Consider the following 27,327-nt stretch of genomic DNA (forward strand, 5'->3'; position numbering starts at 1 on the left):
ATAGCAATGGCACTCACTCCTGTTCCCTGACACTCCTGGATCTCTGGCACACTGGTGGTGTCTTCCACGGACAAGACGGATGCAAAGTATCTATCAAGTTCGTCTACCATCTCTTCCCCATTTGTACCCCATGAGCATCATTTTCCAGTGGTCCAATATCAACTCTCGCCTCCCTTTCGTATTTTTTATAACTAGTTTTTATTATTGTATATTTTGCTGACTTATTTCACCTTTCCTCTTATACCTTTTATTTTAAATTTGCCTGTTGTTGGATGTTAAAAGCTACCCAGTTATCCAACCTACTACTCACTTTTGCTACCTTATATGCTTTTATACAGTCCTTAACTTCCTTTGTCAGCCACGATAGTCCAACCCCGCTGTTTGAGAACTACGTCTGTGGGACATATCTATCCTGTACATTATAAACTATTCCCAGAAACGTCAGCCATTTCTGCTCTGACGTCATCTCCACCAGCATCCTCCAATCCACCTGGGGAATCACCTCTCTCATGCCTCTGTAATTCACTTTCATTCCATTGCGATACTACACATGTGACCTGTGCTTCTCCCACACAAATTGCAGTAGGACTTCAATCATATTATGATCACTGCCTTCTAATGGTTCCTTTACATTAACCTGCCTAATAAGATCTGGGTTATTACACAACACCCAATGTAAGATAGCAGTTCCCCGAGTAGGCTCAACCATCAGCTGCTCTAAAAAGCCATTTCGTTTGCATTCAATACATCCCCTCTTTTGCGATTTAACGCCAATCTGACTTTCCCAATCCTCCTGCAGACTGAAGTCACCCACTACAGTTGTGTCATTAAATTTATTACATAAATGCCAAACATTCAGCAGTACCTGGGGCAGAAGTGAGGATACATGCTTTTACCAAGGAGAGAAGGTGTTGTTGAAGCTGAAAGGCCTGAAGGTAGATAAGACACCGCAGAGTTCAGAAAGAGGAAGCTGAAGAGATTGTGAAGGCATTAGAGTCATAAAACACTACAACACAGGAAAATGCCATTCGGCCAGTCTAGTCCGTGCTAAAGCATTAATCTTCCGAGTTCCAACAACTTCCACCTGGACCATCGCCCTCCATATGCTTCTCATCCAGTGACCTAAGCAAACTTCTCTTAAAGATTACAATCGTCCCTGCCACTTGCTCTGCAGCTCGGTCCACACTCTCCCCCCTCGGAATGAAGAAGTTCCCCCTTAGTTTTCTCTTCAAGTGATGAGTAATGATCTATCACAAATCACTAGATTTTGGAACGGTTCTGGTGGACCAGAAATTTGCAAATGTCACCCCACAATTTAAGAAAAAAATTATTGGACAGTTAGTCTGACCTTAGTGGTCAGGAAGATGTTAGAGTTTTTCTAAGAGTGTGTTTTTTGGGTACTGTAATTGGGGAAACATGATGAAGTAGGCCCAAGTCAGCCGGATTCCTTCAAGGAAATCTTGACTGACAAATCTCTTGGAATACTTTGCGGAAATAACAGGAAAGGTAGATAAAGCAGAGGCAGTGTATGTTGTTTGCTTGGATTTTCAGATGATCTTCAACAAGGTACCCCATGCAAGGCTTATTGAGAAAGTAAGGAAGCATGGGATCCAAGGACACATTGCTTTGTGCATCCAGAGCTGCCTTGCTCACAGAAGACAAAGAGTGGTTGTATACTGGTCATATTCTGCATGGAGGTCGGTGACCAGTGGTCTGCCTCAGGGATCGGTTCTGGGACCCCTACCCTTCGTGACTTTAATAAATGACCTGGATGAGGAAGTGGAGGTACGGGTTAGTAAATTTGCTGATGACACAAAGGTTGGGTTAGGTTGCAGGGGGATATTGATAGTCTGCAAACCTGGGCTGAGAAGCGGCAAATGGACTTCAACCCAAAGAAGTGTGATGTGGTTCATTTGCTTCGGTCAAATATGATAGAATATAGTAATAATTGTAAGCCTCTTGGCAGTGTGGAGGAACAGAGGGATCTTGGGGACGGAGTCCACAGGACACTCAAAGCTGCTATGTAGGTTGACTCTGTGGTTAAGAAGCCATACTGTGCGTTGGCCTTAATCATCCGCAGGCTTGAGTTTAAAAGCCGAGATGTAATGTTGCAGCTATATAGGACTTTGGTCAGACCCCACTTGGAGTACTGTGCTCAGTCCTGGTCGCCAAACTACAGGAAGGATGTGGAAGCCATAGAAAGGGTGCTGAGGAGATTTACGAGGATGTTGTTTGGATAGGGATAGGTTGAGTGAACTCAGTCTTTTCTCCTTGGAGTGATGGAGGATAAGAGGTGTCCTGATAAAGGTGTCCATGAAAATGAGAGACATTGATCGTGTGGATAGTTAGAGGCTTTTTCCCAGGGCTGAAAGTGCTAGCACGAGAGTGCATAGTTTGAAGATGCTTGGAAGTAGGTACGGAGGAGATGTCAGGGGTATGTTTTTTTTACATAGAGAGTGGTGAGTGGTTGGAATGGGCTGCCGGCAATGGTGGTAGAGGCGGACACGATAGGGTCTTTTAAGAGACTCCTGGATAGGTACACGGAGCTTAGAAAAATAGAGAACTGTAGGTAACCCTTGGCATTTCTAGAGCAAGGACAAGTTCGGCATCGCTTTGTGAGCCAACGGGCCTGTAACGTGCTGCAGGTTTTCTAAGTTTCTAAGGTGCTGCACGTGAGGCTGCTTAACAGGATCACAGCTCATGGAATTACAGGGAAGAAACTTGTACTGACAAGGGAGAAAGAGTCAGAATAATGTGGGCAATTCTGTTTTGCTGTCGGTAACTAATGCTGTTGTGTAGGGGTCAGTATTGAGACCGCATCGTTTCATGTTAAATCTGAATGATATGGATGACGGCATTGATACCTTGGCGACGAACATTGCTGTTGATACAAAGATGGGTACGGGACAGGTAGTTAGAGCAAAGCGGGAGTCTACAGAAGGACTTTGATAGGTCTGGAGAATGCCAGCAAAGTAGCAGTTGAAATACAGTGTATGCAAGTCATGTACATTTGGTAGAAGTAATTGGGCGTAGAAAAAAAATAAATGGGAGAAGCTTGAAAAAATTAGAGGTGCATAAGTGCTTGTAAGTCCTTGAGCAAGAGGCCCTAAAGATTTGCTTGTAGATTGAGTTGATTAAGGATGACAACTGCAATGTTAGCAATATAAGAGCAAGGATGCGATACTATAGCTTTATAATGCATTGGGCAGATCACTGTTGGTGTATTGTGAGCAGATTCCGACCTGTACTTCCGACTTATTATCTGAGCAAAAGATGTGTTCGTATTGGAGTGGGTCTGGAGAAGTGTCAAAGAATGATTCCAGGAAGACCAAGAGTGGATGACCTGGATGAGGAAGTACGTGGGAAGGGATTCACTCAGTCATCCAACCTACAGAAATTTATCAATATTCACTGCTGCTGATTTCCACACACAAATAAATCAAAAGGGATATGCCCAATCAAATAGATAATTAATCGATCAATAGCCCCCAAACAACACGGCCTAGCCGGACACATAACAGGGAACTTTAACATCTCACAACACTGGATTCAGTAATGAAACCCGTGATTAATGTTCTTGTCCCTCTGAAATCATAAGAAACGCACACTGAGGTGCATTTTAATACGAGCGCTTCCCCACAGGTGATGTCACACAGACCCCCCTCGTGGCTGACGTCACGCATGGGCTTCACACACCGGGATCTGCCCTTACGTGCACAGTGTCTTACGTCATCCATGCACTGGTGAGCTCGGGCTTTATCAGTTTAATAGCTGGGCTAATAGTCACGTGACCAGCCCTCCCCCACCGCTGTCAACAGAGGATTCGGGGGCTGCGCTATTCCCTCTGGTGCAAAGCGATGTCAATCACTTGTTACCACCAGTCACAGAGGTGGACAAGTCCAAAGGGTGTTACCCCCGCTGAGTTAGCCTCCCCTCCGGCCTCAAACTCCACATCACACCGGAGTAAATGTCCGTTTTTTGATTTATTTCCATTTCCCTCCAAGGGAAGTTGGGGTGTTTGTGAAGCGTCTGCTGCGGCCGGAGTCTGATGTGTTGCCGAGAGGTAGGAGACCACTCGGCCCATCGGTATGATGCCAGTTCCCTGGGGAGGGAGAGGAGGGATTTTATTGAATGGAAAAAGATAGTGTGAGAGGGGGCGGGCAATATGTTTGCCCCGGTGGAAATCTGTGGAAATATCTGAGACCACAGTGGTGGCGAACGGAGGGATTCACATTGGGGGGGGGAACACCAGCAGACGGTTGACCTGCAAGTGGGGCCAATGTCGGGGGTAGGAGGTGAGTGTTTGGGGTAACACGGGGCTGCTGAAGATGAACATTTTTTGCACAGATGATTAACCAAGTGGTTAGAGAGTATTTGTTACAGAGTGTGCAATGAAGTTTCAACAGACTCATCCCTGAAATGGTTGGGTCATCATATGAAGAAAGATCAAATGTGATAACCCTTTCATTTAGGGAATCGAGGACAGAAGTGAACACATTGAAATGCCCAACATCATTACCGGTAGAAACAGGGATCCCAGTCTCGGAAAAGGGGGTGGATGTCTATATTTTATAATAAAACCCCTATTGTTTTACCTTTACCTCCTCTCCCAATTTTATGGTGGCCTTGGTCCTTCACACCCCCCTTACCTGCTTAAGATTCAGCCCATTAGCAGCAGTCAGCAATTCATTTTTTTTGGCTTTTCCTAATGCCTCATGGGTTGGCGCTTCCAGAAATTTATAAATGTCCATTGCTGCTGATTTCCACACACAAATAAATCAAAAGGGATTTCCCCAATCAAACTGATAATTCATCGATCAATAGCCACCAAATTTGTTCATATCCCAGACGCAGGCCCCAAATTTGTTATGAACCATAATGCTTTAGAACCAAGCCAGCAGCAATAGACTACACCTGGAGTCTGGTTTTGATGTTAAATCTGTCTTTATTAGAATCTACTTGTAATATTGCAACTTAAACAAGATAAACAGAAGTTAATAGTGTTACGTTTATAAATGTGTGTAAATATAACTCCCAAACTATTGAGCTCGGGGGAACAAGGCTCGGAGTCTTGAGATGGTAAAGTATGAAAGTTCAGTTCAACTACAGAATAGGCGATAAGAGAGAGAGATTTGTAATCCAGGGTAAATGGCAAGAGAAGGCAAAAATGTCGATATTATGTAGATAATATGTAGATATATGTAGATATGTAAATATGTACATTCCTCAGGTTCCATGGTGTTAAAACGAAAGAACAGTCATTGTAGAATTTATCCATCATCATTCCAAATCCACATACTGATTATCACCGAAAGTGACTTGTAACAAGGGGTATGTTTTCAAGTGAACTACCACACCACAGCCATTCAAGTGTTAACACATAAGTGGTCTCCACAGGATATCCCAAATCAGATCCACTCCTATGGATCAAACAATGTTACTTCCACACATTCGATGTACATGAATCGATAATTAACCCACCCTTGTGGGCATAGGAAACTTTTAAACAGTGACCCTTGGTCACTAGTTCCCTGGCTTCAATCCTTCCATTTTTCCTCCTTCGTCTCCATTTGACTCTGAGTGTCTGTGTCCTCGGTTAAAGCTAAACAAGCGCGAGCGATGTAAACAGGCTGCAAGTCAGACTGATTCATCTTCTTAATGTCTCTCTCTTAAAATGAGAGTCCACAGCAAAGGAAACCCAGGGATTCATTACAATGGCAAGTCCCCACTGTGAACTGACTGGTGTGCCAGTAGTTGTGATGACTGAGTGAATCCTATCCCACAGTCTAAGCAGGTGAATGGCTTTTCCCCAGCGTGAACTCGCTGATGATTCTGTAGGTGGGATGACTGAGTGAATCCCTTCCCACAGACTGAGCAGGTGTATGGCTTCTCCCCAGTATGAACTGACTGGTGTGGTGTAGTTTGGATGACCAAGTGAAACTCTACCCACAGTCTGGGCAGGTGAACGGCTTCTCCCCAGTGTGATGTACCAGTAGGGTCGATGCCTGAGTGAATCCCTTCCCACAGACTGAGCAGGTGTATGGCTTCACCCCAGTATGAACTGACTGGTGTGCCAGTAGTTGGGATGACCGAGTGAAACTCTTCCCACAGTCTGAGCAGTTGACTGGCTTCTCCCCAGTGTGAACTCGCTGATGACTCTGTAGGTGGGATGACTGAGTGAATTCCTTCCCACAGACTGAGCAGATGAACGGTTTCTCCCCATTGTGAACTCGCTGGTGACTCTGTAGGTGGGATGACCGAGTGAATCTCTTCCCACAGTCTGAGCAGGTGAATGGCTTCTCCCCAGTGTGAACTCGCAGATGACTCTGTAGGCTGGATGAATGAGTGAATCCCTTCCCACAGTCTGAGCAGGTGAATGGCTTCTCCCCAGTGTGCACTCTCTGATGTACCAGTAGGGTTGATGACAGAGTGAATCCCTTCCCACAGACTGAGCAGGTGTATGGCTTCACCCCAGTATGAACTGACTGGTGTGCCAGTAGTTGGGATGACCGAGTGAAACTCTTCCCACAGTCTGAGCAAGTGAAGGGCCTCTCTCCAGTGTGAACTCGCTGATGACTCTGTCGGTGGGATGAATCAGTGAATCTCTTCCCACAGACTGAACAGGTGAACGGCTTCTCCCCAGTGTGAACTCTCTGATGTCTCTGTAGGGTGGATGACTCAGTGAATCCCTTCCCACAGACTGAGCAGGTGAACGGCCTCTCCCCAGTGTGAACTCTCTGATGTCTCTGCAGGTCAGATGACTGAATGAACCCCTTCCCACAGACTGAGCAGGTGAATGGCCTCTCCCCAGTGTGAACTCGCTGATGATTCTGTACATGGGATGAATGAGTGAATCCCTTCCCACAGACAGAACAGGTGAATGTCCTCTCCCCAGTGTGAACTCGCTGATGACTCTGCAGGGCGGATGAATCAGTGAATCCCTTCCCACAGACTGAGCAGGTGAACGGCCTCTCCCCAGTGTGAACTCGCTGATGACTCTGCAGGGCGGATGAATCAGTGAATCCCTTCTGACAGACTGAGCAGGTGAACGGCCTCTCCCCAGTGTGAACTCGCTGATGTCTCAGTAGGTGGGATGACTGAGTGAATCCCTTCCCACAGACTGAGCAGGTGAATGGCTTCTCCCCAGTGTGAACTCGCTGATGACTCTGTAGGTGGGATGACTGAGTGAATCCCTTCCCACAGACTGAGCAGGTGAATGGCTTCTCCCCAGTGTGAACTCGCTGATGTCTCAGTAGGTGGGATGACTGAATGAACCCCTTCCCACAGACTGAGCAGGTGAATGGCTTCTCCCCGGTATGAACTGACTGGTGTGCCAGTAGTCGGGATGACCGAGTGAAACTCTTCCCACAGTCTGAGCAGGTGAATGGCTTCTCCCCAGTGTGAACTTGCTGATGACTCTGTAGGTTGGATGACTGAGTGAATCTCTTCCCACAGTCTGAGCAGGTGAATGGCTTCTCCCCAGTGTGAACTCGCTGATGTCTCAGTAGGTTGGATGATGCAGTGAATCCCTTCCCACAGACTGTGCAGGTGAATGGCCGCCCCCTCATGTGAACACGCTGGTGTGCCATTAGGTCAGATGACCGAGAGAATCCCTTCACCGAAATTCAGCAGATGACCAGTCTCTGCACAGTGTGATCTGACTGGTGTGTCCACAGGTGGGTTGCCCGACAGAATCCTTTCTCACACACAGAATAGGTGAATGGCCTTGCCCATTGTGAACTTGCTGATATACCTTCAATTGTGATAACCGAGTGAATCCATTCCCACTGTCTGAGCAGGTGAAAGGCCTTTCTCCTCTGTAAGATGACGGGCTTGCTAGATGTTCAAATGACCAAGTGAATCCCTCCCCACAGTCTGAGCAGGAAGGATGGTTGATTGAATACCTTGCTCCACTTCATAAATATCTAGACAGAGACAGCAAAACTGGCGTGTCGTGTTTGAGATTCCTGGAGACAAATTCCTTCTCGTTTTTTATCCTGTAAAAGATTTACAAAATCCATCAATGGGTTTAGGACAACATTTCAGATGAGATTACTTGAGTTGCCAAGGTTTGATTTCGTATCACACTGTTACAGTGAGGTTAAACTCAAGTTGGAAGATAAATCATCTCCTGACTGGGCAGAGTGCTGGTATCTGGAATGGTCATCAATTCCCATATGTGTTTCAAGTTCCAACTCCTTCAAGTACAAACTGCATCTGGATGTGCATCTTGTAAGGGAGGGCATCAGGGACACTACAAGTCTCCCCATCTTTCCTCCAATACCCCCTTTAACTTGTAATAACCAGTGTGTACATAAATCGTGCAATGTGTAATTTTTTTTTACCCATTGACAACATGTGCACAGTGAATTTTTATAGAGAGGTATTCATTTTAACAGCTGGCAAATCACTGTCAATAGGAACATTGATCTCCTCTGGGTTCGATCCAGTTCATCTGTACACACACACAACCTATGTAGCTGGCCTGTAATGGGTAATGTAGGATTTTCTCATCAAAATTTTTTGCATATTGTCCATATGTGGTTTGCTTGCTAAGTTACGCTTTAAAAAGTCAGATTTCCAAAATATCACTCCACTTCTTCCCACTTGCAAATTCTCCAGCAGCTTTGGCAACACCAGAATACACACAAGTATCACCAGTTTCTGTATTCCCCTGAAGCCTCCCCCAACGACTGACAGTGGTGAACTCAGTGATGGCAATGCCAATGAATACGAAGGGAAGGACAGGAGTCTGTCTCATTGGAGTCTGGCACATTTGGGATGTGAAAGCTACTTGCTGCCCATGACAAAGGTGTTTGATATCATTACATACCCAGAGAGAATGGGACAAAACATGTTCTCACGGGTGGAAAAGTCCAGAACAAGAGGAGGTAGAACAAGCAACAGACACAAAATACTGGAGGAACTCAGCAGGCCAAGCAGCATCTATGGAAAAGAGTACTAATGCTGAATTCCTCCAGCATTTTGTGAGAGTTGCTTGGATTTCCAGCATCTGCAGATTTTAACTTGTTAGTGATTGGAGATAGAACAAAGGTGATTTTCTCAACTGGTGATGTAAAAGATTTTATTCCCTTTCTCTGAGTTGCTAATCCTTGCCTTTATTATAGCTGGAGCTCAGCTCTATCTGAGAGATCCATCGGTTCCCATTCACTCAGCAGCCGGAAGCTCCCCAGGGCCCGTGTATGGATCATGTGGCTGAGAGACAGGGACGAGAGCAGGACTGTCCCGGGATTGATGGCAACGGTGTCCGGATTTCACAGGAATTGTCCTGAAGTCAGTGTTTAAGATAAAAACACAGAGAATCGCTCTTATCTGTACCCGACATTTTCAAGGCCTTCTGTGTACTGCGCGCATACGTGATACTCAGGGACGGCCTCAGCCTGACGCCTGCGTATTTCATCAGCCGGCAAAATTCTTAGCGCATGGCCCTCTGAGACATCATTGTGCCATTAACCATTTCTGCAAGCACCGGTTCAATGTCCATACCTCATTTTTTTTATAGTGTGTGTAGAAAAAATCTGCAGCTGTTCTAACGCAGAAAGTGGCTCCCATAAACAATATACTCAATATCAACGTGTATCTAGTGCCAAAGTACAATGCTGTTATAAAACACAGGAGATTCTGCTGTTGCTGGAAATACAGAGATGCACACACACAAAACCCTGGAGGAACTCTGCATTTCAGAGAACAACTAAGCAGCGGAGTACACAGTCCAGGCATGCTGAAGGGGCTCGGCCTAAACATTGTCTTTTTATTCCTCTCCACATTTGCTGCCCGAAATTAACCACCATTTTTTCAGTCAACCAGTTTCTAAATGTTTCTGACCTTTCTTTTGTAGTCACATCCTGCTGATCTGATTCCTCCTCCTCCTCGTAAACTCTAGACCCAATCTCTCTCTGGAGCAACTTTTTGGTTTTTGACTCTACACCATCGAAGATTTACTCACTACTCTGCTGTCAGACTTTAGATGCACATTATGTTACGAGACCGCAGGTTCGCTTACTGTGAGTGTCGCTTTAAGTGCCTGAGTGAGGCAGGACTGTGACGTCAGACACAAGGAGAGAGAGAGAGAGAGAGAGAGAGAGAGAGAGAGAATGTCAAAACCACAATGTGCTCATCATCTTATTCACCCTGGACAAAATCATACAGGTGTATAAGATGATGAGAGACATTGGCCGTATGGATAGCCAGAGGCTTTTTCCCAGGGCTGAAACAGCTAACACGAGGTGGAATAGGTTTAAGCTGCTTGGAAGTAGGTACAGATGAGATGTCAGAGCTAAGTTTTTTAAGCAAAGAGTGGTGTGTGTGTGGAATGCACCGCCAGCGACGGTGGTAGAGGCGGATACAATAGGGTCTTTTAAGAGACTCTCAGATAGGTACATGGTGCTTAGGAAAATAGGTGACTATGTGGCAGGGTAATTCTAAGCAGTTTCTAGAGTAAGATACATGGTCAGAACAGCAATGTGGGACAAAGCATCTGTAATGAGTTGTGCATTTATATGTTTCCATGAAATTCACGGGAAATCTCCTATCCCACGGAGTGGTGACTAGTTGCAACATGTCATCTCAGGGAGAGTGAGAGGGGAACGGCAGGGAGAGATTTTGATATACTGATATGGTACAGAAACATGGGCAGGAACCAGATGGGCTAAGTGGCCTTTCTAGTGTACATTGTGAGTGTGGTAGAGACAGTAAGTACCTGAGACACGGGATTTGATACAGAACTGATTTATCTTTCACAGATCCACAATATTAAACACCAATCTAGATTAAGACTAACATCAGCAGAACTGACTCCTCCAAGGCTCACTGACCAGGGTTCAGTCCTGGGTGCGATGAGCAGCCACAAGAACTGCAGAATCTGACAGTAACCGTCCGTCATGAACCTGCAACTGCCTTCAGTCACTGTGATGGCGAAACATTTAACACAGAGATGACTTGAACATCCTCCCTGATGTAGAAGCGCTCAGATCGAAGATATAGGGGAAAGGTAAAAAAAGAGATAATAAAGTTGTTTGCACCGTTAGGGATAAACAGAGAGGAAGAGGTGGAAAGTTCCTTGAATGCATCTATTTTAATGCTAGGAGCATTGTAAGAAAGGTGGATGAGCTTAGAGTATGGATTGATAACTGGAAATATGATGTTGTATCTATTAGTGAAATATGGTTGCAGGAGGGGTGTGATTGGCAACTAAATATTCCTGGATTTTGTTGTTTCAGAAGGGCAAGGGGGGAGGTATTGCAATGCTTGTCTGAGAAAATATTGCAGCGGTGCTTTGACAGGATAGATTACAGGGCTCATTTAGGGAGCCTATTTGGGTGGAATTGAGGAATGGGGAAAGTATAGTAACACTTAAAGGGGCGTATTATAAACCACCTAATTGGGAGCGAGAATTGGAGGAGCAAATTTGTAAGGAGATAGCAGATATTTGTAGTAAGCACAAGGTTGTGATTGTGGGAGATTTTAATTTTCCACACATAGAAACATAGAACATAGGTGCAGGGGTAGGCCATTAGTCCCTTCAAGCCTGCACTGTCATTCAGAATGATCATGCATCATCCAACTCAGAACCCTGTACCTGCTTTCTCTCCATACCCCTGATCCCTTTAGCCACAATGGCCATATCTAACTCCCTCTTAAATATAGCCAATGATCTGGCCTCAACTGTTTCCTGTGGCAGAGAATTCCACAGATTCACCACCCTGTGTGTGAAGAAGTTTTTCCTCATCTTGGTCCTAAAAGGCTTCCTCTTTATCCTTAAACTGTGACCACCCCCCCGCCCCCCATTCTGAACTGAACATCGGAAACAATGTTCTTGCATCTGGCCTGTCCAATCCCTTTAGAATTATATATGTTTCAATAAGATCCTCCAACAATCTTTTAAATTCCAGCGAGTATAAGCCTAGTCGATCCAGTCTTTCTTCATTTGAAAGTCCTGCCATCCCAGGAATCAATCTGGTGGAACTTCTTTGTACTCCCTCTATGGCAAGAATGTGTTTCCTCAGATTGGCCTTGTACAACAGCAGTAGAACCTCCCTGCTCCGGTACTCAAATCCTCTTGCTACGAATGCCACAAACCATTTGCCTTTTTCACCGCCTGCTGTACCTGCATGCCCACTTTCAATGACTGGTGTACAATGACACCCAGGTCTCGTTGCACCTCCCCTTTTCCTAATTGGCCATTCAGATAATAATCTGTTTTCCTGTTCTTGCAACCAAAGTGAATAACCTTACATTTATCCACATTAAATTGCATCTGCCATGAATTTGCCTACTCACCTAACCTAGCCAAGTCTCCCTGCATCCTCTCAGCATCCTCACAGCTAACACTGCCGCCCAGCTTCGTGTTATCCGCAAACTTGGAGACGCTGCATTTAATTCCATCGTGTAAATCATTATTGTAAACAACGTGGGTCCCAGCACAGAGCCTTGCAGTACCTCACTGGTGACTGCGTGCCAATCTGAAAAGGTCCCATTTACTCCCACTCTTTGCTTCCTGTTTGCCAACCAATTCTCTATCCACATCAATACCATTCCCCCAATACCGTGTGCTTTAAGATTGCACACTAATCTCCTGTGTGGGACCTTGTCAAAAGCCTTTCGACAATCCAAATATACCACATCCACTTGTTCCCCCCTATCCATTCTACTAGTTACAGCCTCAAAAAATTCTTTAAGATTCGCCAGACATGATTTTCCTTTCACAAATCCATGCTGATGTTGTCCTATTATTTCACCTCTTTCCAAATGTGCTGTTGTCACATATTTCAGAACCAACTCTAACATTTTCCCCACCTCCAATGTCAGGCTAACTGGTCTATAATTCCCCGGTTTCTCTCTCCCTCATTTTTTAAAAAAGTGAGGTCACATTACCCACCCTCCAATCCTCAGGAACTAATCCAGAATCTAAGGAGTTTTGAAAAATTATCACTAATGCATCCACTATTTCTTGGGCTACTTTCTGAAGCACTCTGGGATGCAGACCATCTTGCCATGGGAATTTATCTGCCCTTAATCCCTTCAATTTATCTAACACTTCCCTACTAACATGTATTTCCCTCAGTTCCTCCATCTCACTAGACCCTTGGTCCTCTACTATTTCCGGAAGATTATTTATGTCCTCCTTAGTGAAGACAGAATTAAAGTAGTTATTCAATTGGTCTGCCATGTCCTTGTTCCCTATGATCAATTCACCTGTTTCGAACTGTAAGGGACTTACATTTGTCTTAACCAATCTTTTTCTTTTCACTTATCTATAAATCATTTACAGTCAGTTTTTATGTTCCCTGCCAGCTTTCTCTCATAATCTTTTTTTCCCTTTCCTAATTAATCCCTTTGTCCTCCTCTGCTAGACTCTGAATTTCTTCCAGTCCTCAGGTGCGCCGCTTTTTCTGGCTAATTTGTATGTTTCTTCTTTGTACTTGATACTATCCCTAATTTCCCCTGTCAGCCACGGGTGCACTACCTTCCCTGGTTTATTCTTTTGCCAAACTGGGATGAATACTTGTTGTAGTTCATCCATGCAATCTTTAATTGCTTCCCATTGCACAGGAACCAACTAGAGAGCAGGCCATTCGACATTGGGTATTGAGCAATGAGGAAGGGTTCATTAGCAATCTTGTCGTGCGAGGCCCCTTGGGTAAGAGTGACCATAATATGGTGGAATTCTTCATTAAGATGAAGAGTGACATATTTAATTCAGAAACAATGGTTCTAAACTTAAAGAAGGGTAACTTTGAAGGTATGAGACGTGAATTAGCTAAGACAGACTGGCAAATGATACTTAAAGGATTGATGGTGGATATACATTGGCAAGCATTTAAACATCACATGGATGAACCACAACAATTGTTCATCCCAGTTTGGCAAAAGAATAAACCAGGGAAGGTAGTGCACCTGTGGCTGACAAGGGAAATTAGGGATAGTATCAAGTCCAAAGAAGAAACATATAAATTAGAAAAAAAAGCGGCACACCTGAGGACCGGGAGAAATTCAGAGACCAGTAGAGGAGGACAAAGGGCTTAATTAGGAAAGGGAAAAAGGATTATGAGAGAAAGCTGGCAGGGAACATAAAAACTGACTCTAAAAGTTTTTACAGATATGTGAAAAAAGAAAGATTGCTCAAGACAAATGTTATGACCTTTCCAGTCAGAAACAGATGAATTGATCATAGGGAACAAAGACATGGCAGAACAATTGAATAACTACTTTGGTTCTGTCTTCACTAAGGAGGACATAAATAATCCTCTGGAAATAGTAAGGGACCGAGGTTCTAGTGAGATGGAGGAACTGAGGGAAATACATGTTAGTAGGGAAGTGGTATTAGGTAAATTGAAAGGATTAAAGGCAGATAAATTCCCAGGGCCAGATGGTCTGCACCCCAGAGTAGACCAAAAAATAGTGGATGCATTACTGATAATTTTTCAAAACTCCTTAGATTCTGGATTAGTTCCTGAGGATTGGAGGGTGGCTAATGTAACGCCACTTTTTAAAACAGGAGGGAGATAAAAACCGGGGAATTACAGACCGGTTAGTCTGATGTTGGTGGTGGGGAAAATGCTGGAGTCAGTTATCAAAGATGTGATAACAGCACATTTGGAAAGAGGTGAAATCATCAGACAAAGTCAGCATGGATTTGTGAAAGGAAAGTCAGGTCTGCTGAATCTTATAGAATTTTTTGAAGATGTAACTAGTAGAGTGGATAGGGGAGAGCCAGTAGATGTGGTATATTTAGATTTCCAAAAGGCTTTTGACAAGGTCCCACACAGGAGATTAGTGCGTAAACTTAAAGCAAACGGTATTGGGGGTATGGTATTGATGCTGATAGAGAATTGTTTGGCAGACAAGAAGCAAAGAGTGTGAGTAAACGGGACCTTTTCAGAATGGCAGGCAGTGACTAGTGGGGTACTGCAAGGCTCAGTGTTGGGACTCCAGTTGTTTACAATATATATTAATGATTTAGATGAGGGAATTAAATGCAGCATCTCCAAGTTTGCGGACGACACGAAGCTGGACGGCGATGTTAGCTTTGAGGAGGATGCTAAGAGGATGTAGGGTGACTTGTATAGGTTAGGTCAGTGGGCAAATTCATGGCAGATGCTATTTAATGTGGATAAATATGAGGTTATCCATTTTGGTTGCAAGAACAGGAAAACAGATTATTATCTGAACGGTGGCCGATTAGGAAAAGGGGAGGTGCAATGAGATCTGGGTGTCATTGTACACCAGTCATTGAAGGGAGGCCTGCAGGTACAACAGGCGGTGAAAAAGGCGAAAGGTATGCTGGCATTCATCACAAAAGGATTTGAGTACAGGAGCAGGGAGGTTCTACTGCAGTTGTACAAGGCCTTGGTGAGACGGCACCTAGAGTATTGTGTGCAGTTTTGGTCCCCTAACCTGAGGAAAGACATTCTTGCCATAGAGGGAGTACAAAGATGGTTCACCAGATTGATTCCTGGGATGGCAGGAATTTCATATGAAGAATGACTGGAATTTAGAAGCTTGAGGGGGGATCTTATTGAAACGTCTAAAATTCTAAAGGGATTGGACAGGCTAGATGCAGGAAGATTGTTTCCGATGTTGGGGGGAGTCCAGAAAGAGGGGTCACATTTTAAGGATAAAGTGGAAGACTTTTAGGACCGAGATGAGGAAAAACCTCTTCACATAGAGAGTGGAGAATCTGTGGAATTCTCTATCACAGGAAACAGTTGAGGCCATTTCATTGGCTAAATTTAAGAGGGAGTTAGATATGGCCCTTGTGGCTAAAGGGATCGGGGGTATGGAGAGAAAGCAGGTACAAGGTTCTCAGTTGGATGATCAGTCATGATCATACTGAATGGCGGTGCAGGATCGATGGTCCGAATGGCCTACTCCTGCACCTATTTTCTATGTTTCTATCCACCATCAACCCTTTAAATATCATTTGCCAGTCTGTCTTAGCTAATTTACGTCTCATATATTCAAAGTTGCCCTTCTTTAAGTTCAGAACATTTGGTTCTGAATTAACTATGTCACTCTCCATCTTAATGAAGAATTCCACCATATTATGGTCACTCTTATCCAAGGGGCCTCGCATGACAAGATTGCTAATTAACCCTTTCTCATTGCTCAATACCCAGTCTAGAATGGCCTGCTCTATAGTTGGTTCCTTGACATGCTGGTTCAGAAAACCATCCCGCACACATTCTAAGAAATCCTCTTCCTCAGCACCCTTACCAATTTGGTTCACCCAATCTATATGTAGATTGAAGTCACCCATTATAACTGCTGTTCCTTTTTTGCACGCATTTCTAATTTCCGGTTTAATGCCATCCCCAACCTCACTACTACTGTTAGGTGGCCTGTACACAAATCCCACCAGCATTTTATGCCCCTTAGTGTTACACAGCTCTCCCCATATCGACGGCACATCCTCCAGGCTAATGTCTTTCCTCTCTATTGCGTTAATCTCTTCTCTAACCAGCAACGCTACCCCACCTCCTTTTCTTTCCTGTCTATCCCTCCTGAATATTGAATATCCCTGGATGAGCTCCTATCCTTGGTCACCCTGGAGCCATGTCTCTGTGATTCCAACTATATCATATTCATTAATAACTATCTACACATTCAATTCATCCACCTTGTTACGAATGCTCCTTGCATTGACACACAAAGCCTTCAGGCTTGTTTTTACAACACTTTTAGCCCTTAACCAATTATGTTGAAAAATGGCCCTTTTTGATTTTTGCCCTGGAATTGACTGCCTGCCACTTTTACTTTTCACCTTACTACTTTTTGCTTCTGCTCTCATTTTGCACCCCTCTGTCTCTCTGCACTTGTTCCTATCCCCCTGCCACATTAGCTTAAACCCTCCTGAACAGCATTAGCAAATGTTCCCCCTAGGATTAGGAGGAGGGACAGCCCTCAGCGATTCCTGTGTATGCTCCCTGGAAGCCTCAAGAAATGATAATGATCATGAATCAGGCCCCAGATAGAAAAGAAAAAACAGCACAGTTTGCTCAGTGTCTCCACAGTACTATACAAATGTTTAATGCGACTCCGTAAGATTTATTCAGTCTCTCCTGCATGATTTGCTCAGGTGATGAGGGGCGAAAATGGAAAGCAGAATTGAGATACCAAACCTATCAGGAGTTACAGGCTGGAAAACATAATGAGAATGAAAAGCTGGACCAGATCATTCAAGCTTTGTAAAGGGCTCTCCAGCAACCTGTGAACATCACTAAAGTACCTGAATGCAAACCTAAGCCTGGGAATCGGGACCAGACTATTGAGAGTGATTTGTGGCCTGCTACATTCACTTCGCAGGAGACCAAGACTTTAATGATGGGAATCTGTCCTCCCTGTTCAATGCCCTACTGCTCCAATGCTTACCAACTAAGTTAGCCAACATGATTAAAACAAATAATATGGATAGGCCTGACAATGACCAAAATCTAATGCGACGAGCTTTGACATATCATTAGGACCCAACTTTCGAATCCCGATCAACCCCGAAGGGAACTAATATTAAAGGTGAATATGCTCAGCGGGAAGGACGCGAGCGGGCTATATCTGAGGAACAGAAATGGGAGCAAAAACCTACCAAGGGACAGGTGGGGACAACAACCCATTTAGAAACTGACAAGAAGATGCTTCCAACCATGAGTGCCAACCCTCAGGAAGAGCCCAATTTAATATTGCAAGTTGCTGGAACTCCAGTTCCGTTTATAATTGATATGAGGGCAACCACAACCACTCTCGATCAGGAAATAGTATCGGAAAAGGGATTCCAGCTATCAGACGCTACAATCACTCTGTCTGGGTTCGAAGGCACGGAACGTACCTATTCACGTACCCAGCCACTGCAGCTGGAATTCCAGGGGAGCCAGTGTGAGGTTTCATTTACAGTCACCACCAGACGGGGGGTGTAATCTAGCAGGGACAGACTTGCTCTGTCCGTTGGAAGTCGAGATTCTTTGCACAGACAATGCTGTCACCCTTGTCAGGAGAACAACCGACAGCTTCCCCAGTTTCCGACCCCCAAGCACTTAATTTGGAACCCACTCCTTCTGCCAGCAGCCAACCCTCGTGTGACTCTGTGCTTTGACCCTACGGGGTGCGTCACTGAGGAAAGCCAATATTATGCACCCCCCGAGGGACATAAGTTCCTAGTCACGGTGATTAGAGAGGTTACAGGAAGAGACGGTATTGCATTACTGGCCGAATTTCCAGATTTCCTTTGGCGACAGACAGAACTGGTAGTTCCCCATACCACCATTAGGATTTGCTCTGAGTTCAAGCCAAAGAGCCCAGGGTTCCTGGCCTACACCCTAACGAAGCAAGCCTCCAGCACCGAAGGAGACTGGCAAGACTTGGCCGTGGGTCTAGTCCAATACGGGAAGGAGTCTGAGGTGAAGATGGGATATCTGGTAAGACAACCTTTTAATAGTGACCAATCCCAAGATGCTGTACCCCATCTCTGTGCAATTTCAGGCCAGGAAGTCTGTTGCACCAACTGCCCCCCTGTCAGGATCACCATGAAAGAAGGACAGACTCTCCCATCCATTTAGCAATATCCCCTCAATCCCGAGGCAAAGTTTTATGAGGATGGAAGCTCTTTTGTGGATCCAGCAGGATAATATATTCTGACTATGCGATAGTGACAGACAGTGAAGTAATTGAGCAGGCCTCTTTTGAAGCAACTGTCTCCGCCCAGAAGGCTGAGCTGTTTGCTCTGACTCATGCCTGTATCCCAGCAACAGAGTAAAGTGGGAACATTTTCACAGACTCTGTTATGCATTTGGAATTGTACATGACTACGGGGCTCTCTGGGAACATGGGGATTCCTGACTTCCTCTGGCCACCCCATTAGTAATGTCACCTTTGTAAACAACTTACTCACTGCTCTACAGATACCTCATGTTTCGTTCTTCTCAGGGTGACGCCTCTGAGGAGGAGTGAGAACTGTGGTCCCAGATGGGGTGCCAGAAAGACTCCAACCTAGGTTTTTGGATCACCTAGTGGGACAGGTTTGTGTTCCTACACAGTTTTTACCAATATTGGTCAATTATATATGTAATTATACACACCTGGGAAAGGAGGGAATGGTTGGTAACCTGTACCCTGCACACTGGGTACGAGTCCCTTGACAGGTGGACCTTTTTGTGTCTACAAGTTGATTTTATTGAATTACATAGAGTACATTGCTATAGATACTGCTTAGATATTATAGATGTGTTTAGTTGATGGGTTGAAGCTGTTCCAACTACCAATAATACTGTTATGACTGTTGTGAAGGTATTATTACGGGAAATAATTCCCCGGTATGGCCTGCCAGAGATGCTGAGCTCTGACAATGACCCACACTTCGTGATGAAAGTAAACAAAGGCATACATAACGAACTAGCTATCCAGCAACAATTCCACTGTGTGCACCACACACGGGCCGCTGGCAGAGTGGAGAGAGCCAATGGCACTCTGAAGAGTAAATTGGCCAAACTAACAGTGGAGACTGGACTCACTTGGTTGAAGGGTCTACCGTTACCCAGTTCCACATGAAGGTTACCCCACAGGGGAAAACATGGTTGTCACCAGCTGAAATCATTTATGGACGGCCCATGAAGACACCCTGGGGACTAAGACCTTGTGTACCATTGCTCCCAGAAAGTCTACCAGCAAAATTGGATATTCATACCTGAGGGGAAGACATGGGAAAATATATATGCCAACTAACCAAAATGTTCCAAGCATACATTCACAGGTACGACAGGCTTACAAGGAAGAGAACTACTCCGCAGAGAGGAGTGACTATCCCATGATGGAACCTGGGATTTTTTTTCCTGATGAAGAACTGGGATTAACGGAATCTTGGACCTCGGTGGAGAGGACCATATCAGGTGTTACCGACCACTCCCACGGCTGTGAAACTGAAGGGGCGAGAAATCTCGGAGGATACATCATTAGGTGCCAAACATGTTACTGAAGGAACTGAGTAGAAGGTCTCTCTTGGACTAATGGAAAATGTATTGGTTGTTAGTGGTGTTCATGTTTATGTCTTTGAGAGGGCTCACCCCAGCATCTGGGGGCCCCCATGTTAACACATTTCCGTCTTTCTGTTATACTTATGCAAAACAGGTAGAACTAGGTGTCTGCTGGGTTTGTGCTGAAATTCCACAGCATGGTAAAACTATGGTTCCAATGTCAGTAATCTCGCTCAACCAGAGTGAGGAACTCTCAGCCTGGGTTTTCTCAAATAACATACGGGGAAGTGAGATGAGGACCTGTGGTCCAGTCAGAGATGACTGTGGCTGTCAGTGTTTTGAGGAATGGTGTCTCAGGCCTCCATCAAACGGAACTTCCAATACTGGGAAACATGCATCCTGGCCATACTTGCAGGTGACCAGCAGCCGAGAGGAACAACTGAGACTGATTGATTTTGGATGATTACTTTTCTCTCCTATGGAGTAGCCAGGAATTCATCAGGGATAATCAATTTGGATACAGCACTTGAGGAGCTGGCCACGATACTGCAGGGGCCCTGACAGAAACACAGGCCCACGTAACAGAAATATCCACTGAAATGATTGCAATCTGGCCAACAGTCCTACAGAATCATATGGCTTTAGATTTTATCCGAGCTGAGAAAGGGGGAACCTGTGCTATTATTGACACAGAATGTTGAACCTATATCCCTGATGAATCTACTACCATTACATCCATCTCCAAGCACACCACAAAGGAGATTGACAGCATCAAGAATGTAAGGCAGGATTTACACGGGTTCACTGAAGGATCGAAATGGTGATCTGTGAAGGCCTGTTTGGTAATATGTGGGGTATGATACTGCATTATAGCCTAATAGTTGTACATATCTTTGTTGTAATTACTGTTGTACACTGTCTTTACCCACTGATAAGCCAATGCTGTCATCAGTTGCTTTCTCTATAAAAAGTTAGTGCTTTGTTGATATTGTAATGATCAAAAGGAGGGAATGATAAAGTCTGTAAAATGGTTAACACTTTGTTAAACAATAGCAGCCTGTTTTTCTGAAAGAAACTGCTGATGATCAACCGATGTGCTGAGCTGTGTTTCTTTTTGAGCGTAGCTAGCTGGAGTTTCAAGATGCTTATCTCCATGTGCACTCATGAGAAGAGATAGGACAGCTTCAGTCTGTTCTGTGTCTGGAAGCCTTTATGACTGTTTGGTAATTTATCTATGGGGCGGCTCATGTAGTAAATACCTTTGGCTCCAGCCTGTCTTGTGTGGGGGTATCTGGATGGATATATCCGCGGTGTAAGGGGAATTGTTAGTCAGTTAGTAGATTGGGTGGGGACAGTCATTGACTGTTCCTGTTTGAGCGACTAACTGAGTAAGCCCCAGGTACGTGGAATAAAGAGTTTGTACCGTACGGTCTCTGAGTGACTCTCTCCAGCTTCGACTTCCACAGAATGCGAGTGGTTTTAAAGGGCTGGAAACCGGAAGCTCATTACCAGACATGGAGTGATTGCAACTGGGTCTGACAGAGGCATAACTGGTTGTTCTGGGCACATTCAGTCTCACTCCAACTATAACCCACCTTCCCTTTTACAGGTATGTAATGTCTAAAGGACCAGTGTTTGAGTAAATGAGACTCACCAAACTTTCTCCTGACTGAATCAATGGAATCTCCGATTCTCCTGAGGCAGTTGTTCTCTCCAGTTTATGATCTCAGTCCTCAGGCTGGTTCACTTATTGCTGTTCCCGTCTTCAGTCGTGGTTTGCTTCCATTTGGGGTTTTTCTTCCAACAAACCTCTCACTGCAGGTCTAACTTTAACCAGAGTGATAATGAAGCACAATAACAATAAAAAGGAGAACCAAATATTTCTGCTTAATGTTACTAAGAACAAAACGTTGAAGGCTGATATAATGATTTCAGTAAACATTTTTTATTTTCACTCACACATCACAAACCAATATGGGATAAGGAGGAGCCGTCATTCAGTCAGGAACAGAATTATGTGATTTGGTCCAACTGGTCTGCTCCACCATTTAACCATGGCTGACTTTCATTCCAACACCACATTCCTGCCTTCCTCCTGTAACCCTGAGCTACTCAGCAATCATCAATATGTTAATCTCTGTCATATGTATACCCAAATGGCAGCTTCAACCAACCTCTGTGGCAACAAATTCCACAGATCAGACATCTTCTGGCCAATTTTTTTTTCCCTCTCTGTTTTGAAGGGAAGATTCTTTATTCTGAGACTGCGCTGTCAGATCACAGTCTAATGGAAACATCCTCTCCGTGTCTACTGTATCCAGGCTTTTCAGCATTTGGTAGGTTTACTTAACCATACAACCCCCACCACCCCCACCGTCCCGATGAATTCCATTGAGCACAGGTCCAGAACCATCAAATGCTCCTCATACATAAATCCGAACATTCCTGAGATTATTCTTGTAAACCTTGTTCACAACAACTGTACTGAACACATTTCTAGGAATAACAAACTAATTGGTACCAGAGTAATTTGCAGGGAAAAGTTGTGGTTACTTTACTGTTCTACTATCACAGAGTGAGCCATTTCCACTCCCACGGTAAAACAGGTACATTTCAGGAAACAGAAACTAATCCAGAATGAATGTAATAAAAGAAATTGGAATTACCAAACTGCTCAGCATGTAAGGAACAGCTGTGGGGAGGGGAACAATCTTTACAATTCAGATTAATAACATTTTGTCAGGATGATTTGAAACATTTTCAGTTTTTAGTGCAGATCTCCAGCAACTTCAGATTCTGCCCGATTTCCACAACTCTATCCAGATTTGACTTCCACAAAATGGGAGTGATTTTAAAGGGCTGGGCTGCTGGAAACACATTACCAGACCTGGTGTGGTTGCAACTGTGCCTGTCAGAGGCATAAATGGTTCTTCTGGGCACATTCAGTTTCACTCCAACTAGTTCCCATCTTCTATTGTACAGGTATGTAATGTATAAAGGACCAGTGTTTGAGTAAATGAGACTCACCAAACTTCCTCCTCACTGACTCAGTGGGAACTTCAAGTCAGCTGATTCAGTGTTGTTCTCTCCAGTTGATGCTCTCAGTCCTCGGGCCAGTTCACTTGTTGCTATTCCCACATCTTCAGCCATGGTTTGCTTCCAGTTGGGGTTTTTCTTCCAATAAACCTCTCACCGCAGGTCTAACATTAGCCAGAGAGATAATGAAGCACATTAGCAATGAAAAGGAGAACCAAACATTTCTGCTTCATGTTACTAAGAACAAAACTCACTGAAATTTGAACGTTGAAGCCAAATATAATAATCTCAGTGAACAATCTTTTATTGTCCCTCACACATCACAAAACTAAATAGGATAAGAAGGAGCCATCATTCTGTCATGGTAATACATAAGACACAGGAACAGGATTAGGTGATTTGATCCATCTGGGCTATAAACGTGCAGGAGCAATGTGTGGTTAAGTGCCATGCTCAAGGATACAACGCACTGCCTGGCCTGAGGCTCAAACTCATGTCCTTCAGATTGCTTAACCACTTGTCCACGTGCACATCACAGAAACCATTCACCCCCCTAGACTTCCCAGTCCCTCAGTAAAGCAGGCAGTGTAATCAAAGATCCCCAAAACCTGGGACGTTCCCCTTTCTCACTCACCCCAGTCCAGGAGAAGACACAACAGCCAGAAAGCTCAAGGACAAATATGAGCAGCCTCAGGAAATGAGCTGAGTTGGGGGAAGTTAACGGGACTCAGTGACCAACATCAGTTTCCACAACACAACATAGAGGAAGCATCCTGACCCATCCCGGGACTCTGAGCACACACCACGTCATCTTGCATCACAAAGCGAAGGGCACGGCAGATCTGCAGTAAACAGCCTCACATTACCTGTCGGTAGGTCTTCCATTTCAACTCTGTGGAAATAGACAGCCTGGGCTCCAGGTTTGGATTGTTCAATGCAGATTAAGTGTAGTCTACACATTTTTGATCAGCCCAGATAATTGGAAAATAAATGAGTCATTGGTCCTCAGTTCGGGGCTCATGGCCAACATCAGATCTCCCCGCTCGGGATCGGTCTCAATACTCACCGATGGGAACGCAATATCTTCAGCCCACAGACAGTGATCCCAACCCCTGGCTTCCCCCATCCAGGAGGTGACGACCCTTCCCTCGATCCCACAGATGATGCACTTCAGCACTGAGCGGAGAAGAAAACACCACCCGGCCGGAGACAGTGAACATGCACGAAGTGAGTGTCACATCATCCGGAGGGCAGGGCCTCGGAAACAGATGCACAGGTGCTGCCCATCTGCTGTTAAATGGGAGGGGCAAACGGGATTACGTGACCAGTCGGGTCTCCCACCCCAGGCAGAGTTCTCCAGCTACCCACCATTCTGTGTAAAGAAACAAACTTGCTGCTTACATCTCCTCTCACCATAAATATATTAGACATTTCAACCCCCAGGAAAAATAGATTGTTTGTCCACTCAGAAACAGAATCAGGTTTATTATCACCAGTGTGTGTCATGAAATTTGAAAACTGTGCAGCAGCAGTTCAATGCAATACATATTATAGAAGGAAAAAAACCAAAATAAAATAATAAAAATAAACAACTAAATCATTTACAGTTCATCTGGGACCCTTACTCTTTGTGATTTTGATAAATGACCTGGATGAGGAAATGGACGAATGAGTTAGCAAAATTGCTGATGACACAAAGGTTGGGGGAGTTGTGGATAATGTGGAGGGCTGTTAGAGGTTTCAGTGAGACATTGATAGGATGCAAAATGGGCTGAAAAGTGGCAGATGGAGTTCAACCAGAATAAGTGTGAAGTGATTCATTTTCTTTGGTCAAACATGATGGTAGAACATAACATTAATGGTAAGACTCTTGGCAGTGTGGAGGATCAGAGGGATCCTGGGGTCCCAGTCCAAAGGTCACTCAAAGCTGCTATGCCAGTTGACTCTGTGATTAAGAAGGCATATGATGCATTGACCTTCATCAATCGTGGGTTTGAATTTAGGAGCCGAGAGGTAATGTTGCAGCTATATCTGACTCTGGTCACACCACACTGTGCTCAATTCTGGTTGTGTCACTACATGAAGCATGTGGAAACCATAGAAAGGGTGCAGAGTAGATTTACACAGATGTTGCCTGGATTGGGGAGCATGCCTTATTAGAAAAGTTTGAGTGAACTCGGCCTTTTCTACTTGGATCAACGGAGGATGAGAGGTGGCCTGATAGAGGTGTATAAGATGATGAGAGGCATTGATCATGTGGATAGTCAGAGACTTTTTCCCAGGGCTGAAATGGTTATGACAAGACAGCACAATAGGTGCCTGGAGAAAAATAAAGAAATACTAACTTAGAAAAATAGAGGGCTACGGGTAACCATAGTAATTCCAAAGTTAGGGACATGTTGGTACAACTTTGTGAGCCGAAGGGCTTGTATTGTGCTGTAGGTTCTCTTTGTTTTTGTGAATAAATTAAAAATCGTGCAACAAGCAGAAATACTATATATTTTAAATGTGAGGTAGTGTTCAAGGGTTCAATATCCATTTAGCAATCGGATGGCAGAGGGGAAGAAACTGTTCCTGAAGACTTCTGTACCTCCTTACCCGCTGGTAACATTGAGAAAACCACATGCCCTGGGTGCTGGAGTTCCTTGATAAAAGACGCTGCCTTTCTGAGACATGGCTTCTAATCCTCTGGTAATCTTATGAATGACTTTCCAGTCTCACCCCAGCCGGCAAGGTTCCGGAGAAAACGACACAATTTTGTCCAACCTCCCGTTATAGCTCATGCCCTCTAATCCAGGCAATATCCTGGTAAACCTTTTCTGCGCCCACTCCAAAGCCCCGACATCCTTCCGAGAATGGGAGCGACCAGAACTGTATGAAACACTCCAGATGTGGTCTATCTAGTTTTATAAAGCTGCAACGCAACTTCCCGACTTTTGAACTCAATGCTTCAACTGATAAAGACAACCATGCCATTTGCCTTCTGAACCACCCGATCAATCTGTGCAGTCTCTTTCAGGGAGCGATGCACTTGGAGCCTAAGTTCCCTCTGATTATCAACACTGTTCAGGGTTTTGCATTCAACAGTGTACTTACTGTCTCATACATTCGACATACCGAGCTGCCAAAATGATCATCACTGATCAAATCGCACTGAGATTTCTCAGGTTCTGTTGAATTTATTAAGAAGTGCACAAGTACGGGAATGTGCAGGTACAGAAAAACACTGACTTGTAGCAGCATCACAGGTAAGTAAATTCAGATAACACACGGGACACAAATTATACAATTCTTTGTCAGTAACAAGATAGAAACATCTTTTACTTCATCCTGCTAACAGGACCAGAACAACAGGGGCTGAGGGGCGGCTCATCTCAGACGGTTCGGTGTGAAGGTCTCACAACGCGGACCGATCCCGGCAGATTCTGTGAAGGAAGCGAGGCGAGGCCGCCAGTTCTGGAAAGTTCATCCCCTCCCCCTTCAGGTTTCACAGATCACCTTGTGTTTCTCTCTCCCTTCCCCTCCCCCACCTTTTATTCTCCAGTCCTGCCGAAGGGTTTCGTCCGGTAATGTCGACTGTATTCTTCCCCTAGATGCTGCCCGGCCTGCTGAGTTCTTCCGGCATTTTGTGCGCGTTGTTCGCATTTCCAGCATCTGCAGATTTTCTCTTGTTTGAGTTCGGGAAAGTTAACTCACCACACAACGTCAGACCTCCCCGCTTGGGTCCGGCTTCAGTACTCACTGAAGGGAAATTGTTGGTGTTGCCCCGCAGAGAATAATCCGTCTCCGGCCCCCCGTCCAAGGGGGCGAGGACCCCCTCCCGATCCCGATCCCGATCCCGGATCCCGATCCCGCTGCTGACCCACTTCCACAAAGAACGAAAAAAACATCACTGCCTGGCTCGGGCCTGTGAGCATGCGCAATGTGCTTCCTTTTGCGTCACAGTCGGTGGGCGGAGCCACGGAAACAAACCTGCAAATGCTGCCGATCTGCGGTAAAACACGATCACGTTTCGCTGGAGGGTCTCCCATGTGACCGGTGACTGTTCCTCGCCCTTCACATACTGCCCTACCCACCGCCGCACTACCCACATTATTTCATTGTTTCCCTATATCATTTCCATACGTATTTAGATTTCCCCACCATATCTTCCCCGATCCCTTTCCCTCCAGCCCCAGGTCACAGAGTTCTCAGAGTTATAGTTTCGATTCACTTCCCATCCCGACACACAATTGAGACCCACACAGAAAATGAGCTGGTTTCTTTTAAATCAGTCAACACACGCAAAATGCTGGTGGAACGCAGCAGGTCA

General features: G+C 44.9%; 1 protein-coding gene and 1 long non-coding RNA gene across 8 annotated transcripts in view; one reads left to right on the plus strand and one right to left on the minus strand.

Moving 5' to 3' along the window:
* Nucleotides 1–26,916, minus strand: part of LOC132390210 (zinc finger protein 585A-like) — a 44,548-nt gene extending 17,632 nt beyond the window's left edge. For 2 of the 7 annotated variants that reach the window (XR_009510820.1, XR_009510819.1), the window contains exons 1-3: nucleotides 26,546–26,916; nucleotides 23,007–23,179; nucleotides 21,634–21,806 (exon numbers count right to left, since the gene is read on the minus strand). Coding sequence is in view for 4 of the 7 variants with exons in the window: in XM_059962813.1 (XP_059818796.1) it covers nucleotides 5,943–7,589 (1,647 nt within the window). In the remaining 3 variants the exon portion in view is untranslated. Of the gene's footprint in view, nucleotides 1–4,931; nucleotides 7,998–21,633; nucleotides 21,807–23,006; nucleotides 23,180–26,545 lie in introns of those variants that run through there. The other 5 variants (XM_059962813.1, XM_059962815.1, XM_059962811.1 and 2 more) reach the window with 5 other exon arrangements.
* On the plus strand, nucleotides 15,851–21,693 carry LOC132390214 (uncharacterized). Its single transcript, XR_009510822.1, has 3 exons — nucleotides 15,851–18,428; nucleotides 18,937–19,028; nucleotides 21,589–21,693. It is a non-coding gene; the product is annotated as an uncharacterized LOC132390214 (long non-coding RNA).
* Nucleotides 26,917–27,327: the final 411 nt, after the last annotated feature.

Source organism: Hypanus sabinus, unplaced genomic scaffold, assembly GCF_030144855.1.
Source record: "Hypanus sabinus isolate sHypSab1 unplaced genomic scaffold, sHypSab1.hap1 scaffold_804, whole genome shotgun sequence".
Taxonomy (NCBI): Eukaryota; Metazoa; Chordata; class Chondrichthyes; order Myliobatiformes; family Dasyatidae; genus Hypanus; species Hypanus sabinus.